General features: G+C 41.8%; 1 protein-coding gene across 2 annotated transcripts in view; it reads left to right on the forward strand.

The window, feature by feature from the left end:
* Positions 1–708: 708 nt before the first annotated feature.
* Positions 709–19,480, forward strand: part of gfra4 (GDNF family receptor alpha 4) — a 223,647-nt gene continuing 204,875 nt past the window's right edge. Inside the window, exon 1 of one of the 2 annotated variants that reach the window (XM_008117828.3) lies at positions 709–1,550. In XM_008117828.3, coding sequence (XP_008116035.1) covers positions 1,511–1,550 — 40 coding nt within the window. In that variant the 5' untranslated portion in view covers positions 709–1,510. The remainder of the gene's footprint in view (positions 1,551–19,480) is intronic. The other variant, XM_016996293.2, reaches the window with a different exon arrangement.

Here is a 19,480-nt window from a genome sequence, read left to right on the forward strand (position 1 = left end):
CCCAAAGGCCCATCGAGACAAGGGCAAGGAGGAGAACTTCTTTTTCTCTGTGTTACAAAGACAAGCTTCCAATCAGAGGTTCAGAATCTATTTCTGTATTTGTTTGCAGTAGTACAGTATCCTCTGGCAATGCTACATCAACACCTAGAGAAGAAGTGTTCCAAATTTCTCTTTTGCACACATTCAAAAACGGGAATTATTTGAACAGTTAGAGTGCTCCTTTTCAGACTTTATGGATTAGTCAATCTCCCTTTTGATAAACAGGTTGGAAAAGTGCAGAGTTTAAAAGGAAAAACAAGGAATAACAATGATAAAACCAAAATCCTGAAAAAGCTCCTTAAGGCTAGAAGAGAGACAGGAAAGAGAAGGAATTTATTGTTGTATTGCAACCTGGCAATGCCCATCGCCAAGGACAGGAACATATATCCAGGTTCAGAGAATGTAAAAGCATCTGCAATGTAAGAGAATTTTGTGTGCAAAATAAAATGAATGGTTTGTACATCTGCCAGTCTATGGAACCTTAATTCTTGCTTTTCCTTTTAGTTTGAATCAACCCTGGACTGGCTGGGATGGATCTCCAGGGAAAGAAGACACCTCTCTATTGAGCTACATGATGTGGAAGTGCATCCAAAACCATTTCTGAATTTCTCGTGCTATTCTTTATAACCAGCAGCAACTGTGTGCATAACGGGTGAAAAATTCTGCTCCGGAGGACCCATCCCCTCCTCTCCAACAGCAACAGCAGCAGCAGGGCTCTTGAACTTTTCCGCCTTTCTCTGTGTTGCTGATTATTCCATCTCACTATTGTTCCAGGACAAACGCTGTTGTACACCCCACACAGAGGCGGAAAGGTCTGCGGAGTGGCAAGCAGGTGTTGTGGGAAGAGAGGAGGTCCACTGCCGAGCTCCTTGTCCCTTTGGAAAGCTTGGCTGCTCCTGTCCCTTTAAGAACACTCCAGCTGTTCCCTGACCAGGCAGAGAGAAGCAGCATCGAGGAAAGAGGCAGGCAGAAAGCGAGAGCGAGCTGGAAGGAGAACGCAGCCAGTGCACGCTCTCGGGAAACCTCTGGCCTCTTCCTCCTCCATCAGCCGGGAGACATTCTCCAAAGATGGACCGTGGTTGCCCTGGAGGTTAAACTTTTGCTGACTTCACAGCAGGGAGAAGGCATCCCACCTCTGTCGTGCAATTTCGAGCCATCTCCCTTTCTGCGAGAAGTTTGCAAAGGGGAGACGAGAAGGGACCCATTTGCCGGACTTGATCTTGAAGTTAGCAAGGGATGAAGAGCAGGAGAAGCCCGGCGGCCGGTCCTTCTTGAGCCAGCTTGGCCAGATCAAAGGGTCTCCATCCGCCGGCAGCAATGCTTTTGCCACATCAGGACCAAGGCTGGAGCCCCAAAACCGCCGGGGAATCTTTTGGCATTTGGGATTGAAAGAGCAAGGGTTGCAAACTGCCCTGTCCACCAGCCCAAGCTTTCGAAACACTGGAAGACTGACCCTGGGATATAATCCACCATGAAGGGGATCTTCTATCTTCTGACCCTGATCCTGACAGGTGAGTGGAACAGAGACGTCAACGCTTGTTCGGGAGTGACTTCTCAACACCTGAGCTTTATCGGTGTCGGTGTCTTGTCGGTGATGCATTGATGCACGCTTTCTGGTGTGCCCGGTTCCAAGACCGGAGAGAAAGAGAGAGAAAGAGAGCTTTTATTTGTGGGTCAGCTCTGGGTGTGTCTCCACGAGGAGGGGGATTGACCCCTAAGGGCAAACCTATACATTTAATGGATTCAAGTTGGGGAATGAAAAGGGCAAATTGGCACACTGGCATGTGCAAGGCAGTGCTTTTCTTTTTTGCTCCCAATCACGAATCCAGCAGAACTCTTGAGGTTGTTTCTGATGCTATTGGGTTTCCTGAATATTCTGCTCATCCTGTGCAGTGTGCCTTGAAAGGTTCAGAGGGGGGAAAGCCACCCTCTTACAGTCCCCAGCTGTCCTGATTGTGTGGGCAAAGAGTGTCCCTGTGTGTCTCCAAAGGAGGGTTAAGTGGCAGCTCATCAGTGTCAAGTGTTTGCCAAGGATGTGCCCCAAACGCCTCCTCGCTGTTCCTTGTTTGGGTGAGAGAGGTCACTCTCGTCCTTTGAGAAAAGGTGCTTTAGCAGAGAAATAAACAACCTGAGACCCACAATGAAACATAATTAGGGTCCGCCTTTTCATCTGGCTTCAAGGATCAGCTAGGGCTGGATAATGACCTCTTCCAAGAATGTCTCTGGGGTGTTTGTATTTTCTGAGTAGGGAGCGGAGGGTGTCACTTGGCCAGATTGGAACATCCAAAAGTCCTAAATGCTTTTTAAAAATACAATGGAAATATGTTCTCTTAAAACCGATGGCTCTGATAAGTTGAACATTACGGGGATAGAAATCGCATCATTATTTCAACCAGTTAGCATGCTCTGGATCGCAGCATTTGCCTGTGTTCATCCTACATGAGTTAAGGACTCTTGTGCCAGTGGAAGTGAGAGTGTTTTCTGTTTTTCCTGCCATTTCACAAAGACCATTGCACTTGCAAGAAGTTACAGGGAAAGGAAATGAGCTAGTAACTTAATTGCACACAATTACTTATGTCATTGGCGGAAGCAATGGCTTCTATGCGCGCTTTGAAACAGTTGCATGCCCCCCCCCCTTCCTCCTGTTGACTCCTTGGAATCGCTGCTCCTTTGCCCTGCTTTTCAGTTATCACACATTGCCATGCTGAAATGCAAGCCGGCTTATCCCAGGGCATGGTGTGTGTCTGGTTAAAATGAACCAGTTCTAGGCATCATAGGTTCTTAATGTCGATATGCATGGCAGTTTGGAAGAAGCGTGCAATATTTGCATCTCTGTATGGTTGTGTGTTTGTGAGCGTGCCATAGACCGATAGGCACAGTTGTGCCATGTCCAGGCCTGGCGAAGCAAATCAGGGGAGGGGAAGATGATGGGCGATTGTAGCCCACCGTGTGGTCTACTTGAAGTTTCATCCGTCATCGTAGAAATATGAGCACCGGAGTCTGGAGGATGTGCAGCTGTCTCCCCTTGAGCATTTTGTGCCTCTGTTTTCCAACATGATCTTTGTGAGGTTGTGCGCAGGGGCAAGTGGGACTCAATGGTGCAGCTGTCAGGTTCAGGGCAGCTAATGAGGTTGTCTTCCCCAAGTTGTAAGGGCTTGAGTGGCAACCTCAGGCAAAACTGGTGTCGTAGAGAAATAAGAGATTCCAAAATCTATTGGATCCGTCTGCATAAATGAAATCAAATAACCACATCTGTATCCTGCTTTTGCTTCATGGGATTCAGAGTGGGGCATGCTTGGTGTTGCCCCTTGTTTTATCTACACAATAATCTTAGGCTGAGCCAGGAGGAAAGGACAGTGGGCCTTTGAGATACTCTGGGGTTTGGATCCAGGGCTCCGTTATATACAGTGGCATAAGGTGCTTCTTATATAAAATAGCAAAATCAAGATTTGCTAATGGGATTTTTAACACTTTCAAGATATGATGGTTGAAATATAAAATCCATGGATATGGAGGGCTGATTGCCCAAAAGTGTTTCAGGGAGTTTCGTGGCCGGGACAGGATTTGAACACAGGTCTCACCAGGTTCAAACCAATGTTCTTCCCCACAGAAGATTTCCTCCTCTAGACCCACAAACACTGAAATACCTGTGAGTGTATGGACTGCGGGTCTCAGATATACAGATAAATGTGGATGGCCAATAACCAGCACTATATGGGGAGCGTGGGCACTGAAATGCTATACATCTGATTATGAAAGGCTGTGAATCCTACAAATGGCATTTGTCCGAACAACCTTCTATCCCTAATCGACCAGGAGTAAAAGCTGTGAAGTTGATGATACATCTGGACGGAAAGGCAGCCTTTAAATGCCTTGCATGATTATGATGATGATGACGACAATGACAGCAATAATAACAGTAATATTGATTTTTCCACCTGAAGTACTGGAGGTGTGACATTAACTGCACCCTGGAGGGAGGGGGACTCTTCTTCCAAAATGTTTCACCTGCTTTCTTTTCCTAGTTGGATTACTTCTGTTGTTAAACCCAGCTAGAAGCATCAAAATGCATCAAAATGGCTGAGGAGAGGGAGAGAGAAAGGTCTGGGAGGGGGTTTCATACTTGTTTTCTGCCTATCCACAGTGGACATTCACTCCACCACCTTTTGCGATTGCGTTGGGCTTTCATTTCTACCATGAAATCCGGCTCAATTGGCCTCCCAGACATGGACAGACACAGACGTGTTTGGGTTCACCAGGCCACGCTTTCCTGTTTTCAAGCTTACTTTGATGTAGAGTGCATCTCCGCTGTAGAAATATTGCAGTTTGACGCCACTTCAATTACCACGGCTGAATATTATAGAATCCTGGGAGCTATAGTTGAGTGAGGCACCAGCACTCATTTGCAGAGAAGGCTAAAGTCCTTGTGAAACTGCAAATCCCAGGATTTCATAGTCTTGAGCCATGGCAGTTAAACTGGTATCCAACTGCATTCAATCAACAATGTAGATGCACCTGTAGACACATCTGCTTCCAGTAGTGCAGGGGGAATAAAGGTAATATACTCCCCAGCTGTCTCGATTGGAGAGGGAGATTACCAGCTAATCCTCTGTCTTCCCATTTTTCCAGCTGCTTTTAAAATGTCCCTGTTTCCCTCTCTTCCTCCAATCCCTCCCTTTGTCAACAACTTACTCAGGTTGCTTCAAACTGAACTGGAAAGTGCAAAAGTACCGTAGTTTTGCATTCAATTAATGCAACAAGAGGAGAGGATAATAGGAGAGGATGTGCCCTTCCCAGTAGACCTAGGCAAAAGCAAACTGCTGCAGACTCTCTTAGTTCATCTGCTCTTTCTTGGTAATAATTCCTGCTATCTTGATGACACTTCAACATTACTTGGCCACACATGTCCATGTTTTCATCTGTGAAACGTTGAAGAGTAGGGGAGAATAGGAGTCTCTTGATATCGAACTCATTTGCAGCAGGAGTAAGGAATAGAAATGAGAAGAAGCACAAATCGAAATAGTATGGGACCCTGATGTTAGGGATTCCTCTTCTTCAGAAGAGGAAGGGGAGCAGGAAAGTGTTCATGAATCTGAGGGTGAGTTGGAATCTGAGGAGGAAATTTTGCAAGTACCCACATTTCAGGAGAGGCGAAAGGAAACGGAGCAGAGCATTCGTTCAGCTAGAATAGCTGCCAGAAATGCAGCTGAATAATTGGGAACTGCCCTAGCACCTGTGAGGGAACTCAGGGCTATAAAGCAGAAGCAGGTGCAGCCAGCTCTTGCTGGTAACAAACTGACTTTAATGTCTAAGCCTTCGCTCCCCTTGTGCCTGCTTCAAGTCTGCATCTGGGAAACTGCTCCTAGGGATTTATTGCTGTTTCTTTGTCTGTTAAATTTGGGGATTTAACAGAGACTAAGAACTGTGTTTACCCTAAGACTTCCTTGCTTCCTTTTGCATTATTCCACTAAGTGTGCTGTACTTTATGTTTTGCTGAAGTAAAGCAGTTTTCATTTACTTAACACAGTGTTTTAAGGCTGTTCTTGAAAGACAAAACAGGACACCTCATTTGGAATTGATTCCAAGTTGACTGAAAAAGACAGCTATTGGATCTAATTCAGCACTGCCAGTGTCTCTTTGTCCCCTTCTACATTGCCAAATAAAATCCAGATTATCTGCTTTGAATTGGATTATATGGCAGTGTAGACTCATATAATCCAATTCAAAGCACATAATGTGGATTACTGCTTTGATAAACTGGATTATATGGCAGTGTAGAAAGGGACTTGACTTCAGCAGCTGCGTAATCTCCTTTAATGACTAGGTCTGGCTTCACCCAACTATAATACCTAACAAAGCAATTGATAGGCATTAGGGCAAGGGAAATACTATAGCAAATCATTCTTGACCTGATTGGTATGTGGAACCCACTGTCACAATAGATGTAAAATTGATCTCTTCTTGTTTTGTTGTTAACTGCTGCCAAGTTGATTTTGACTTATGGTGGTTCTCTGAATGAGAGCTCACCAAGTCACCTTCTCATCTTAGGTCTTGCATATTCAGGGCATTCATGGCTTCCTTGGTTGAGTCCATCCCATCTTGAATGCGGTTTTCCTCTTTTCCAACTGCCTTGTACTTTTCCAAGTATTAGTGTCTTTCCAAATAATTCCTTTCTCCTCATGATATGTCCAAAGTACAACAGCCTCAGTTTAGTTGCCTTGGCTTTTAGAGGGAGTTCAGTCTTGATTTGCTCTTGGAACCTTTTATTGGGCTTTTTAGAAGTCTACTAGCTGTGCCCGGCCACATCGTCGTAAGTGGATTTTTGTTTGTGGAGGCAAGTATGAATGTTGTAATTAGTCACCTTGAATGTTGTAATTAGTCACCTGTATGGGTTTGCTGTATCAAAGCGTGATTGTTTCATCCCTGGGGGAATCCTTTGTTGGGAGGTGTTAGCTGGCTCTGGTTGTTTCCTGTCAGGAATACCCTTATTTTCAGAGTGTTGTTCTTTATTTACTGTCCAAATTGTAGAGTTTTTTTAATGCTGGCTGCCAGGTTTTGTTCATTTTGATGGTTCTCAGGAACCCAATCTATGCCTCGCCTTCAGTGTGCGGTGGCTGTTGAAACCCCACCCACCTGCCTAACGTTACCAGATTTCCTGGGGGGGGGGGGTTGTGCATGCATGGTTAGTAATTTTTGGTTTTGGGGGTTTCTGTAATTTGGACCTAATTTTATAGGGTTTTTTGCTGAAAAGACATAGATCGGATGATTATGTCCTTTGTGGCCAAATTTGGTGTGATTTGGTCCAGTGGTTTTGTTGTTTACTCCATGGGAATTATGCACATTACATTTTTATCTATATAGATGACATCTCCTAAAAACAATTTTAGAGTAAGTGTTGGTCAGGATGGCAAAATGCACTTCCTCCCCATTTGCTATGCGGGCGTGGACTGATGGGAATTGGGGTCCAAGTGCATCTGGAGGAACATATTGTGTCCAAACCCAGTCCAAAGAAATCTGTGGAATATAAGTCTGTTCTGTTCAATCTTTGAAGGCCAGGGCTCTCTCCTGAAATTAGGTAAAGGTAAAGGTTTCCCCTGACGTTAAGTCCAGTCGTGTCTGACTCTGGGGGTTGGTGCTCATCTCCATTTCTAAGCCGAAGAGCCGGCGTTGTCCGTAGACATATCCAAGGTCATGTGGCCAGCATGACTGCATGGAACGCAGTTACCTTCCCGCCAGAGCAGTCCCTATTGATCTACTCACATTTGCATATTTTCGAACTGCTAGGTTGGCAGAAGCTGGAGCTAACAGCGGGCGCTCACTCCGCTCTCCGGATTTGAACCTGGGATCTTTCGGTCTGCAAATTCAGCAACTCAGCGCTTTAACACACTGAGCCACCGGAGGCTCCTGAAATTAGTCCCAGCCTAAGTTGAATCTGATACCAAAGGGATTTCTTTATTATTGTTAATTGCTATCAAGCCACCATATGTCATAAATTCTCTTAAGGAACCAACCCCATCAGATCTTGGAAGTTAAGCAGAGTCAGGCATGGTTAGTATTTGGATGGGAGACCACCAATGAATCCCAAGTGGAACTGAATTATATGGCAGTATAATATAATCCAGTTCAAAGTAGATAATGTGGATTATCTGATTTGATAATCTGAATTATATGGCAGCGTAGAAGGGACCTCAAAAGAAGGAAGTGGCAAAATCAGCTTCTCTCTCCAGCTTTCACAACCATATACAGAATCTATAATAGGATGGCATGGGCAACCCTGACCTTAGTATTCAATGATATATCTTGACACTTGAGGACCTTGTCTGATTATTTCATACTTGCCTTTCAAGCCCTGTCTTCTGATTCTTCACTGTCTCTATTTCGATTGAGATTTGAAACTGCTATTAAGGAAAGTCAAGGAAGAAAGAAAGCACAAAAATGGGGTTACAGTCAAAGATTAAGAGAACACAATAATGGCCCCAGATGATGGATATAAAATATATATAATGACGCTTCGTTTTTAAGTCTTCCTAAACTTGAAACAGCAGGTTGCTATTGCTTTTAGAAACCATTGTGTGGCATTATGGACACCATCCAACCACAACTAAGACTGAAAAATATGTTTGCTTTCAATGGGGAAGTTGTTTTGTTTGTTTCTTCAAAGTCTTTCTCTCAAACAGGTCTCAAATCGTCTTAAAGCATAATTCAAAACAGAACTACAAAATGTGGAGTTCAAAAGTTTAAAAAGAACTGAACCATCCATGCAATGCAAGCATTTACCTTTAAGACATTTGTTTAAAAAGCAATTAAAACACAGGAAACACATGTCAAAAACAGCACGCCTAATTGCATGTGCCTCTACCCTGCTCAATTAAAAGAGAAAGGCCTCCTATTGTCCTGGCTTGGCAGGGATAATAATCCCTATTAATCCTCAGTCTTCTCATTGTTCCATCTGTTTTTAAAATGTCCTAATTTCTTTCTCTTCCTCCCATTTCCCCTTTTTATCCTCAGTTTACTTCAATTGTTGCAGAATGAGTCCAAAAGACAACAACAGTTTGAATTTTAGATTAACCCATCAGGAAGGAGAGGCAAGAACAAGCAGAAGCCAACCATTGCAGCCTTTTCTTACCCATCAATGACACTATGTAACTCAATTTTTGTTCCTGGGTTATAAATGTAATATCTTAATTGGTCCTATCATAAAAACATGGAAAAAATTATTAAACTGCAAAAACGTTGTTTTTGTGGACATTTTGCAGCACATTTTGGTATAGTTGTTCAATGAATATGTCAGGCCCCTTCCACACAGCTGCATAAAATCCACACTGAACTGGATTATATGGCAGTGTGAACTCAGATCAACCAGTTCAAATCAGATATTGTGGATTATCTGTCTTGATAGTCTTGGTTATATGGCTGTGTAGAAGGGCCCTCACTGAGTCTCAAATCAACCAATTCAAGATAGCTTGTTGCAGCCACAAAAATGAAGTTTCTGGGGTGTAACAATTTCCAAATACTGTTACATAGTGTAATTGGAGACTACGAGCCAGCATAGTGTAGCACAGGGGTCCCCAAACTTTTTAAGCAGAGGGCCGGTCCACAATCTTTCAGACTGTTGAGGGGCCGAATTATCATTTGAAAAAAAAAATACAAACAAATTCCTATGCATACTGCACATGTCTTATTTGTAGTGCAACAAGAACAACATCAACGAAAGAACAATACAATATTTAAAAATGAAAACAATTTTAACCAACATAAACCTATTAGGATTTCAATGGAAAGTGTGGGTCTGCTACCGGTCAATGAGATAGTCAAGTTAATTAGGATTGTTGTTGTTGTTGTGTGCCTTCAAGTCATGTCAGACTTTGGCAGAGCCTAAGTATAAAATTAATTATTTATTTACTTACTGCATTTATTTACTACATTTATATCCCACCCTTCTCACCCCAAAGGGGACTCAGAGCAGCTGTATGTACATACAATATATTATATTATTAGCATAACACAATATTAGCATTATATATTACTATATTAAACTATACCACTATACTATTATATAATATGTAATATATAACATATAATTAATATTATTATATGGTATTACTATTAGTATTATATTGTATAACATAAGATTATTATCAATATTATATGTATATACAATATATTATATTATTAAAACTGATATAAAATATTATATTATAAAACTGAGGGCGGGGGCCAGGTAAATGACCTTGGAGGGCCGCATCTGGCCCCCGGGCCTTAGTTTGGGGACCCCTGGTGTAGCAGCTTGAGTGGTGGATTGTAACTCTAGAGATCAAGGTTCGAATCCCCACTAAGCCATGGAAATCCCACTAGGCCATGGAAATCCATGGGCAAGTCACATTCTCTCAGCCTTATTTCCAAGAGACTTCTGATAGGTTCACCTTAGGGAATAAGTCCTGAGCAGCAACACTGGGAGTTGGACAAGGGAAGTGAGTCCCTACTGATTCTCTTAAGTATTTCAGCAGCATTCTTTACCATCAACCTGTTATCCTTCTGGGTTGCTTGACTGATATTTGATTTGGAAGCATTGCTTTGCTGTTATTCCCATTTTTCTTGGCTGAAGGTGGTGATGACAGACTCTGGTTGGACATGAGCCTATGGGGCTCCAAAGGGGTCAGTATCGATGCTTTTTAACATCTACATGTACTTGTTGGGAGAAGTCATCCAAATCTTTGCGGCCAGTCATGATCGGTATGCAGATGATATCTACCTTGTTTCTCTCTGATGCAAAGGACCGCTGAATCATCAGTAAAGGACTAGACCTCATGTGTTCAACTCAGGGCCCACAGGCTGAATCCAGCCCACCATATCCTTCTATGTGTCCTTCCAAATGCTGGACTCCTGCACTTCTCATAAATAGACATCATGACCAGAGCTGATGGGAGTTGTGATACAGTAACACCTAGAAGGCTGCAATGTGTTCTGTTTAGTCAGGAGAGTGGGGTTGGAGTTAAGATACAAAACTTGTTTGACTTTAAAATGTCTCCATTTCTCCAACCTCAGAGCCACAAGGGCTATCAGATTGCAATTCCCATTATCCCCAAACCATGTGGCAAATAATCAAAAGTGGTTGAAGTTGTTGTTCAATAACATCCAGAGATCCAAAGTGAGGAAAAACTGAAGAACATTGGTTGGTTACTATGTAATAAAATTATACTTGGTCTTCTGTATCCACGGATTCTCCATCCATTGATTCATCAGCCCTTTGAAGGCAACCATGAGGTGGATGTAGCCCTTGATGAAAATGAGTTGGACACCCCTGGACTAGATACAAGTAAATACGCAGAGGCAAGGTGGAAATGCTTCTGCTCAGCAGGAAAACCAACCTGGAATTGAGATCACAAACCATTCTGGATGGGGTTGTTCTCCCTCCTGAAGATCAGGTTGGTAGGTTGGATGGTGCTCTTGGACACAGCAATGCTTTTGCCTGCCTGATGCGCTAACTGACATGGCCACAGTGGTCCATGTTATAGTTACATCCCAGTTAGACTACTGCAATGTGCTCAGTGTGGGACTGCCCTAGAAAAGGTATGACTGACTAGTACAAAACTCTGAAAACTAGGTTGGTATCAGGTGTGCATTTTACAGACGATGTGATAATGGTCATGTAAGAACTACACTGGCTTCCAATGAACTTCCAGGCACCATGCAAGGTGCTAGTGTTAACCTACTAAGCCAAGATACCTGAAAGACTGCCTTCTCAATTATGTTTGAAGTTTAAGGTCTTCAGAGGAGTCCCTGTTGCATTTCCCAGTACAGAACATCATAAAATGGGGCTGGTGGGTACAAATCAAAGGGCTTTCTTGGTTTTAAAAAAAAAAACCCTCAACTGTGGAACTCCCTGCTCATGGAAATGAGACTTACTGCATTACTCACAACCTCTGAGGATGCCTGCCATAGATGTGGGCGAAATGTCAGGAGAGAATGCTTCTGGAACATGGCCACACAGCCCGAAAGACATACAACAACCCTGTGATCCCGGCCATGAAAGCCTTTGACAACACAGACTTACTGCATTGCTTTCAAGCTTCAAACAAGCAACCAGTTGTTGAAATTGGTGTTGAAACTGTTTCAGAATTGCATTCTAAAATTGTTTTTAGACTGATTTGGGAAGTTCTAAGGAGTATTTTAATATATTTAATATGGTTTTTTTGTTTTCTCCCCTCCCCATTTATTTCTATTTCCTCATCACCCTGGGAGCTCCATGGCCTGGTAGATGATACAGAACTATAATAGATAAACAAATGATTTGAAGTACAGTTGGTCCTCAACTTTGACAGAGGTTAGGGGTGCAGGAAAGTGTATATAGTCAATATAGGGTACACTATATTACAGTTTTCTAATACTTCTGGTTTCTCCAGTGAGGTTCTATGGTCCATACTGTACTTAGGATTGTATACTGCTATGTGCACATAACTAGTTTTGCATACAAAGCAAATGAAAATCTTACTGAGTAGAGCTGCATCTCCTCTATATTATAGAATGAATGCAGTTTGACACCACTTTAACTGCCTTGACTCAATGCTATGGAATCCTGGGAGTTGTAGTTTGGTGAGACAACCCTTTTGGGCAGAGAGGGCCAAGGACCTTGAAAACTACAAATCCCAGGATTCCATAGCATTGAGTCAAGACCAATCTGTGTTAATTCAGATTAAACTGCATACGTGCCAAACTGCATTAATTCAGATGCAACTTATGCCTAACAAATGAGAGAAAATGTCCACACATATACTTTTCAGCATGTTGCTCTCACCTTGAAGACCAGATAAAAAGATCTAGTCCTGAAGTCTGCTAACAGGCTTCCTCTTATTTTCATTCCATCTTGCATTGCATTTGTTCTCCTGACATCAAAGCATCTAAGTACAATATTTTGGTGGGGGAAAAACATTTCTTCCTAAGGAAGGACGCAAGGAGGGTGTTGGGTTGCACACACAGCCTTTGTTTATTCCTTTGCCTCTTAAGACCACGCTTTTAAAGGAAAGTGAAGACGCATTTGAATGTGTCCTGCTCTGTTTCGTACCAAGTCGAATTAGCATCCATTCAGGTAGCAAAGCCGGTTAATACCCGTCACATGAGGCAGACAGAAGCCAGTCTTGGCATTTTTCCTGACAGCTGTTTCTCTTTGCTTCGCCTTCCGCTGTACCTGCTGGGCAATTTTTGGATATGTTATAATCTTTCTTTGTTAAATTGTCACTTCCCCCAAATTGGGAAAGACAAGGTGACACTGGAAAGAGAAGCCAGGCGAAAGAGCGAAAGAGAAGGAGGGAAGGAGAATAGGCATTTCTGCCCAATTTTGGAGTGAATTTTGCAAATTTGGACCCAGAGAATCTATAAGAAAACCACAATGAATTTAATATATTGAAATCTATGCTTTTCCAGGATTTTGTGATCCAGATAGAAACACATGAAGAGCAAATTTTAAAAAATATTAGAGGAAGTATGCACAAAAGTTATTTTACTTATTATTTTATTTATAACATTTTATTCATTTTATTCATTATATTATATTTAATAATAATAATAATAATAATAATAATAATAATAATAATAATAATACATTTTATTTATACCCTGCCTCCATCTCCCCAAAGGGACTCAGGGTGGCTTATATGATATGATATGATATGATATTATATTATATTATATTATATTACTAGCTGTGCCAGGCCACGCGTTGCTGTGGCGAAGTATGGTGGTATGGGAAATAAAGTATTGAGGAATTGGTGGTAGTTAAGGTAAAGGGTAAAGGTGTTGAGTCCAGATAATCCAGTTAAAGCAGATAATATAAGATTATAAATGGGTTATATAGCTGTGTGGAAGGGCCTTGAGTCTACACTGCCATCTAATCCAGTTAAAATCTGATAATTTGTATTTTATAGGCAGTGTGGAAGAGGCTTAAGTGAGGCCTAACTCTGCCTGTCCCCTGGGTAAGTGGGTTGCTAGGAGACCAAGTGGGCGGAGCTTAGCCTTCTAACTGGCAGCAATTGGATAAAAACAATTATTTCTCTCCTTCTAACTAGGACTTTATTTTTCTGTTCTTTTTGTTGTATCAACCTAGAGGCGTGGATGATGGGTTGTGTTGTCAATTTTGGAGGTTGGGGGGGTGTTTCATTTTGTTGTTTTGGCGGTCGCCAGGATTCCATCACTCTTTTATATATATATATAGATATTATTACAGTAGAGTCTCACTTATCCAACATAAAGGGGTAGCAAAACGTTGGATAAGCAAAAATGTTGGATAATAAGGAGGGATTAAGGAAAAGCCTATTAAACTTCAAATTATGCCATGATTTTACAAATTAAGCACCAAAAACACTATGTTTTACAAGAAATCGACAGAAAAAGCAGTCCCAAACACAGTAATGTTATGTAGTAATTACTATATTTAAGAATTTAGCACCCAAACATTGCGATGTATTGACTACAAAAACATTGACTCCTAAAAATTGACTACAAATAAAGATAGAATGGCATAAAATGATCTTACAGTAACAACATTGTTGGAAGTTAAATCTGTAAAAGGTTCAGTCCTTGCTGCCTTGAGAAACAGCTGTGGATTTGGGTGGGAGGCAGACTGCGTTGGATAATACAGAATGTTGGGTAAGCGAAGGTTGGATAAGTGAGACTCTACTGTGTTGAAATCTATGCCTTTTCAGGATTTTGTAATCCAGATAAAAACACATGAAGAGCGAATTTTAAAAAATATTAGAGGAAGTATGCACAAAAGTTATTTTACTTACAGTAGAGTCTCACTTATCCAAGACTCACTTATCCAAGGTTCTGGATTATCCAAGGCATTTTTGTAGTCAATGTTTTCAATATATCATGATATTTTGGTGCTAAATTCATAAATACAGTAATTACAACATAATATTACTGTGTATTGAACTACTTTTTCTGTCAAATTTGTTGTATGACATGATGTTTTGGTGCTTAATTTGTAAAATCATAACCTAATTTGGTGTTTAATAGGCTTTTCTTTCATCCCTCCTTATTATCCAAGATATTCGCTTATCCAAGGTTCTGCCGGCCTGTTTAGCTTGGATAAGTGAGACTCTACTGTATTTTATTTATAATATTTTATTCATTACATTATTTAATTATTATTATTAATAATAATATCCTTCCTCCATCTCCCCAAAGGGACTTGGGGCGACTTATATTATATTATTATTTATATTGTTTATTTATTTATTCTTATTCCTTCTTTCTCCTGACATTAGGACTCAAGGCGGCTAACAACAAACAATAAAACAATGCAAATTGATGTCAGTAGATTAAAATATAAATATATTAACCCGTCGTGCCACTCAAACCATGAAACATCACAATATGAAAATGCATTAAAAGACATAGCTGCTTGCAAAAATAGCAAACAACAACAACAACAACAACAGGAGAATTAATGCAGTTGGACACCCCTTGAACTACCATGGCTTAAGGCTGTATGGGAGTTGTAGTTTCACTGGAGCCCCAGTGGCACAGCACTGAGCTGCTGAACTTGTGGAGCGAAAGGTCGCAGGTTCGAATCCGGGGAGTGGAGTGAGCACCCACTGTTAGCCCATCTTCTGCCAACCTAGCAGTTCGAAAACATGCAAACGTGAGTAGGTCAATAGGTACTGCTCCGGTGGGAAGGTAACAGCACTCCATGCAGCCTTGGAGGTGTCTGCCGGAAACACCGGCTCTTCGGCTTAGAAATGGAGATGAGCACCAACCCCCAGAGTTGGACACGACTGGACTTAATGTCAGGGGGAAACCTTTACCTTTACCTTATTTATATTTCGCTCTATCTTCCCGAGGGGACTCAGAGCGGACTACAGGTACATAGTATATGGCTGTGATGACTCATGGGCCATGTAGTCCTGTTCCTAGTACTGTTGTGACAGATGAAGAGGAAAACTTGGGTTTCCCACCGTTTCTGCCGGATTTGGAGCCCTTGCAGCTGCAGGATGTTTGCCCACAAGAAGTCAGCCAAACAAGCCTTGAGCAGAAATCTCCCCCATTTTCTCGCCGGCTTTATTATAATCAAGATAGAAGCGCTCGGGAGGCGACTCGCCGGAGCGCCAGGATAGCTGCCAGACAATTAGATGATTAAGTCTGTTTCCCTTGGGAAAGTTTAAGGAGTCATGCATCTGGACACAGTATAGGTTTCGTTTCTTGTTCCCCAGAGAAAGTGTTCTTTGGCGGGAAAACAAGATCCTATATAGGTGTTTGGCCGCAAAGGAATCCTTGCGGAGTCAATTCGTCGGCTTGGGGAGCGAGATCGTGTGTAGACTTCGTACTCCAGTTCCCAGATCCCGGATCAAGTTTCCAGCCCAGCCTTGTACCATGGACTTCTATGGACTCAGTTCTTGATTCACGTTTGCCTTGCTTCAAGTTTGATCTTGCCAAGTCTCAATTCTTGCCTTGCCTTGCGTTTTAAACCACGGACCTTGCTTCTCAGATTCAAGCCTTGTTTCCCAGTTTCCTTCGGATTTACCTTAAGCCTCAAAGACTATGGACAGTTCCCCACACTATTGCTTGTCAAATAGTGTGTGTTTCGGTGAAGTGGATTATAACTTTGGACTTTAATATCACATATTGGACATTGTTTTCCTGGACTATATTTGACCTTTCCTGAAAGGTCTACTCCTGAACTATATTCTACACCTGTTTTTACTGACTTTATATATTCCTTTAATAAAGATATTAGATAGATTCTGGCCTCTGCGCATGGTTATTGGTGCTCTGCAGCCTGGGTCCTGACAATGGCAAACATTCAATACCATTATACAAATGACAGAGACAGACTTTACATAAACAGAGGCAAGGCTTCCCTCTTTCATTTCTGGCATCTGGAGGCGGTGCTCAACTCGGCCATGGAGAGGTGCTGTTGTTCCATTCTTCTGTGCCAAGGAGCCTGTCGATCAAAATGCCAGCATGTTTTTCATGGGTGCTTTTATCTCCCCGCTAAAACAGTACCCATTTATCTACTTACACTGCTGTTTTCGAACTGCTAGGTAGGCAGGAGCTAGGCTGACAGCTGGAGCTCACCCTGCCCATGGCTTGAACTGTCAGCGTTCTGGTTGGCCTGGGCTGTGGCGCAGGCGGGAGAACAAGCCAGCTGCAACCAGCTGCAATGAATCACTCTGACCAGGAGGTCATGAGTTCAAGGCTGCTCGGAGCCTATGTTTGTCTGGTCTTTGTTCTATGTTAAAAGGCATTGAATGTTTGCCTATATGTGTAATGTGATCCACCCTGAGTCCCCTTCGAGGTGAGAAGGCTGGAATATAAATGCTGTAAATAATAAATAATAATAAATCTTTTGTAGCTGGTCGTTTAACCCGCTGTGCTATAGCCACGGGTTAAACCGTAGCTACAATAGGTCATTGGCATTGAAAAATACACCAGGAAACCCTTGCAAGGAGTTGGTAAGAATTGTACAGTTACAAAATACAAAAAGAAATTGTTATTTTGGAATGGAAAATGGAATTTTCTGCACAGAATTACATTTTGAGTAGGAAACGAGAAGAAAACAGCATTTCCTGTTAATTAAAAGCCACACATCTTTCCCAGAATCATTCCAAAACAGTGAATACTTGAGGAAAAAAAATGCAGTTTTCAGTTTTCTCACAGTAAAAGGGGAAATGGTTAGATTTTCATTATTTTGTGTGGGGAAAAATTACATCTCTAATGTCATGTAAAGATGGAAAAAATATTGGAAAATATTTTATTTAAATGTCAATTCTTTTGTGATGAAAAGAATTCTGGATTGATGAGAATATTATTCAGGGCTCAAGACTTATCCTGCACGGATTTCACTCCTGGTTGTTTTGTACAGAAAACAGCATTTTCTGCAGGAAAACAATATTTCAGTGCAGAAATTCCTACCTAGAAACTGCTGTAATTGGAGATGTAACCCATTTAAAATTCACATGTAGTTAATTTGCATAGAAAACTGTTTATACTGTGCATGGATTAATATTGCTCTAGTGAGGTGTTCGTTTTTCCATGTTGGTTTCTGTACAAAACAACTGCATGCGAAATTTTCACAAAATAAGTCCCAAATTGAGAATAGCTTTCAAAAATTTGCACGGAAGGAAACTGGTTGAATTGCCCATTGCTACATTGGAGAAGAAAGTGAGGCTGGATCTACACTGAAGAATAAATGTAGTTTGACACCACTTTAGCAGCCACTTCACAGTGCTCTAGCATCCTAGGATTTGTAGTTTGGTTGGGCACCAAAACTCTTTGGCAGAGAAGACCTTGTAAGACTACAACTCCCATGATCCTATTGCATTGAGCCATGTCAGTTAAAGTGGGGTTAAACTGCATTAACTCTACAGTGCAGATGCACCCTAGCTTTAAAGTGAACCCCACAATTGTTGCACCTCAGGTTAGTTTCACCTTGCTATATGCACCAGACTGCACACAGGTTGAAGTCTTTTGTAATTTATTAGAAAATAGAAGTTAAAAAGTTCTTTAAAAGCAAAAATAAAGTTCCAAAAGATCGTTACAAAACAAAGCCTTAGAGAATAATCCAAGAAATCACCAGGAATAAACAAAGTCCCATTAGATCTTGACAACGTTCCAAAAACATGAACACAAAGGCTGCCAGGTAATCCAGGAAATGAGAGCTTGCTTCTTGGTTGAACAAACGTTGCTTTGACAAAGGTTTGTCTCCAACACACTTCTTTAATATCCTTTGCAAAGCATGAAAGCATTTCTTTGGCCTCTGACCTCCTTCTTATTTGCTATTCTCACAGTCCTCCGAACCCTGAATTCCAAACGGTCAGTTCGATCTAAAGATTCCGTTTCGTAAAGGTCAGCCAGCTCGTTAGCGGCCTGCTCGCTAGCATCAGCCTGCCTGCTATCAGATTGAGAACTGTCCTCCTTTTCTGAGTCAATTTGCACCTCGCTAGTTTCAGTATCAACATCATTCCCTGCTGTGGGAAAAACTCTCTGTTCCTCATCTTCCACAACAGGAACATTCTGAATCGGATTTTGAACCTGAATCCCAAAATCCCCATCAGAGTCACTCTGAGGTTCCAGCTGAGTCTCAACAACAATGATGTCAATTGGATACACATATTACCGTGTTTCCCCGAAAATAAGACAGTGTCTTATGTTAATTTTTGCTCCCAAAGATGCTCTAGGTCTTATTTTCAGGGGATGTCTTATTTTTCCATGAAGAAGAATCCTGTCAAGAGTCAGACGCCAATTAGCGAACAAAAATAGAGTTTATTCAGCAGATAAGCCAAAAGGTAATGTTAACACAGAAAAAACCTTGAAACACTTCACTATCAGTGCTTCAAGAGCAGTTCAAACAAAAATATAATTCAGCAACACAACCAGGTAAAAACAAAGCTAAACAAACTTAGTGCAAACTGCACTTTCTGAGTCCAAGCCCTGCCAGCCGGCTCTGTAGTTTTCAAAGGAACAGTTCCCAAAAGAAAACACCAAATTGGTCAGGAAACAAACAAACAAACTAAGAATGCAGTAGACTGCTTCCACAATGTGGATAAAGCCGAAGGCTCCAAAAGGATGTTGAAAAGACGTCGTCCGGGATTCCAAGGTCAGGTCAGGAGATAACAGCGGTGTCCAAAAAGCAAGCCAGGAGTCAAAAGCCGATAGTAGTCATCAATCACAGGGCGAAGGCAGTAGCAAGGTCAAATTCCGATCCAAGGTCTGAAGAAGGTGCAGTCATCCAAAACAGGTCCACGATAAGACACAGTGAGAGCCAAGCTAGGTGATAACAGCAGATTCAAATCATAGTCCAAGTTTAGTCTTCATGGAAACACAGAGATCCCAATAGCACCTCAGCAACACCTTGCCACACGCAAAGTGCAGTGGCCAAACATTCCCATTTTATTCCCCTTCCTCCTGGGTGACCAAACACTCACACCCAAACACCAGGTGT

The sequence above is a fragment of the Anolis carolinensis genome, chromosome 5 (genome assembly GCF_035594765.1).
Source record: "Anolis carolinensis isolate JA03-04 chromosome 5, rAnoCar3.1.pri, whole genome shotgun sequence".
NCBI lineage: Eukaryota > Metazoa > Chordata > Lepidosauria > Squamata > Dactyloidae > Anolis > Anolis carolinensis.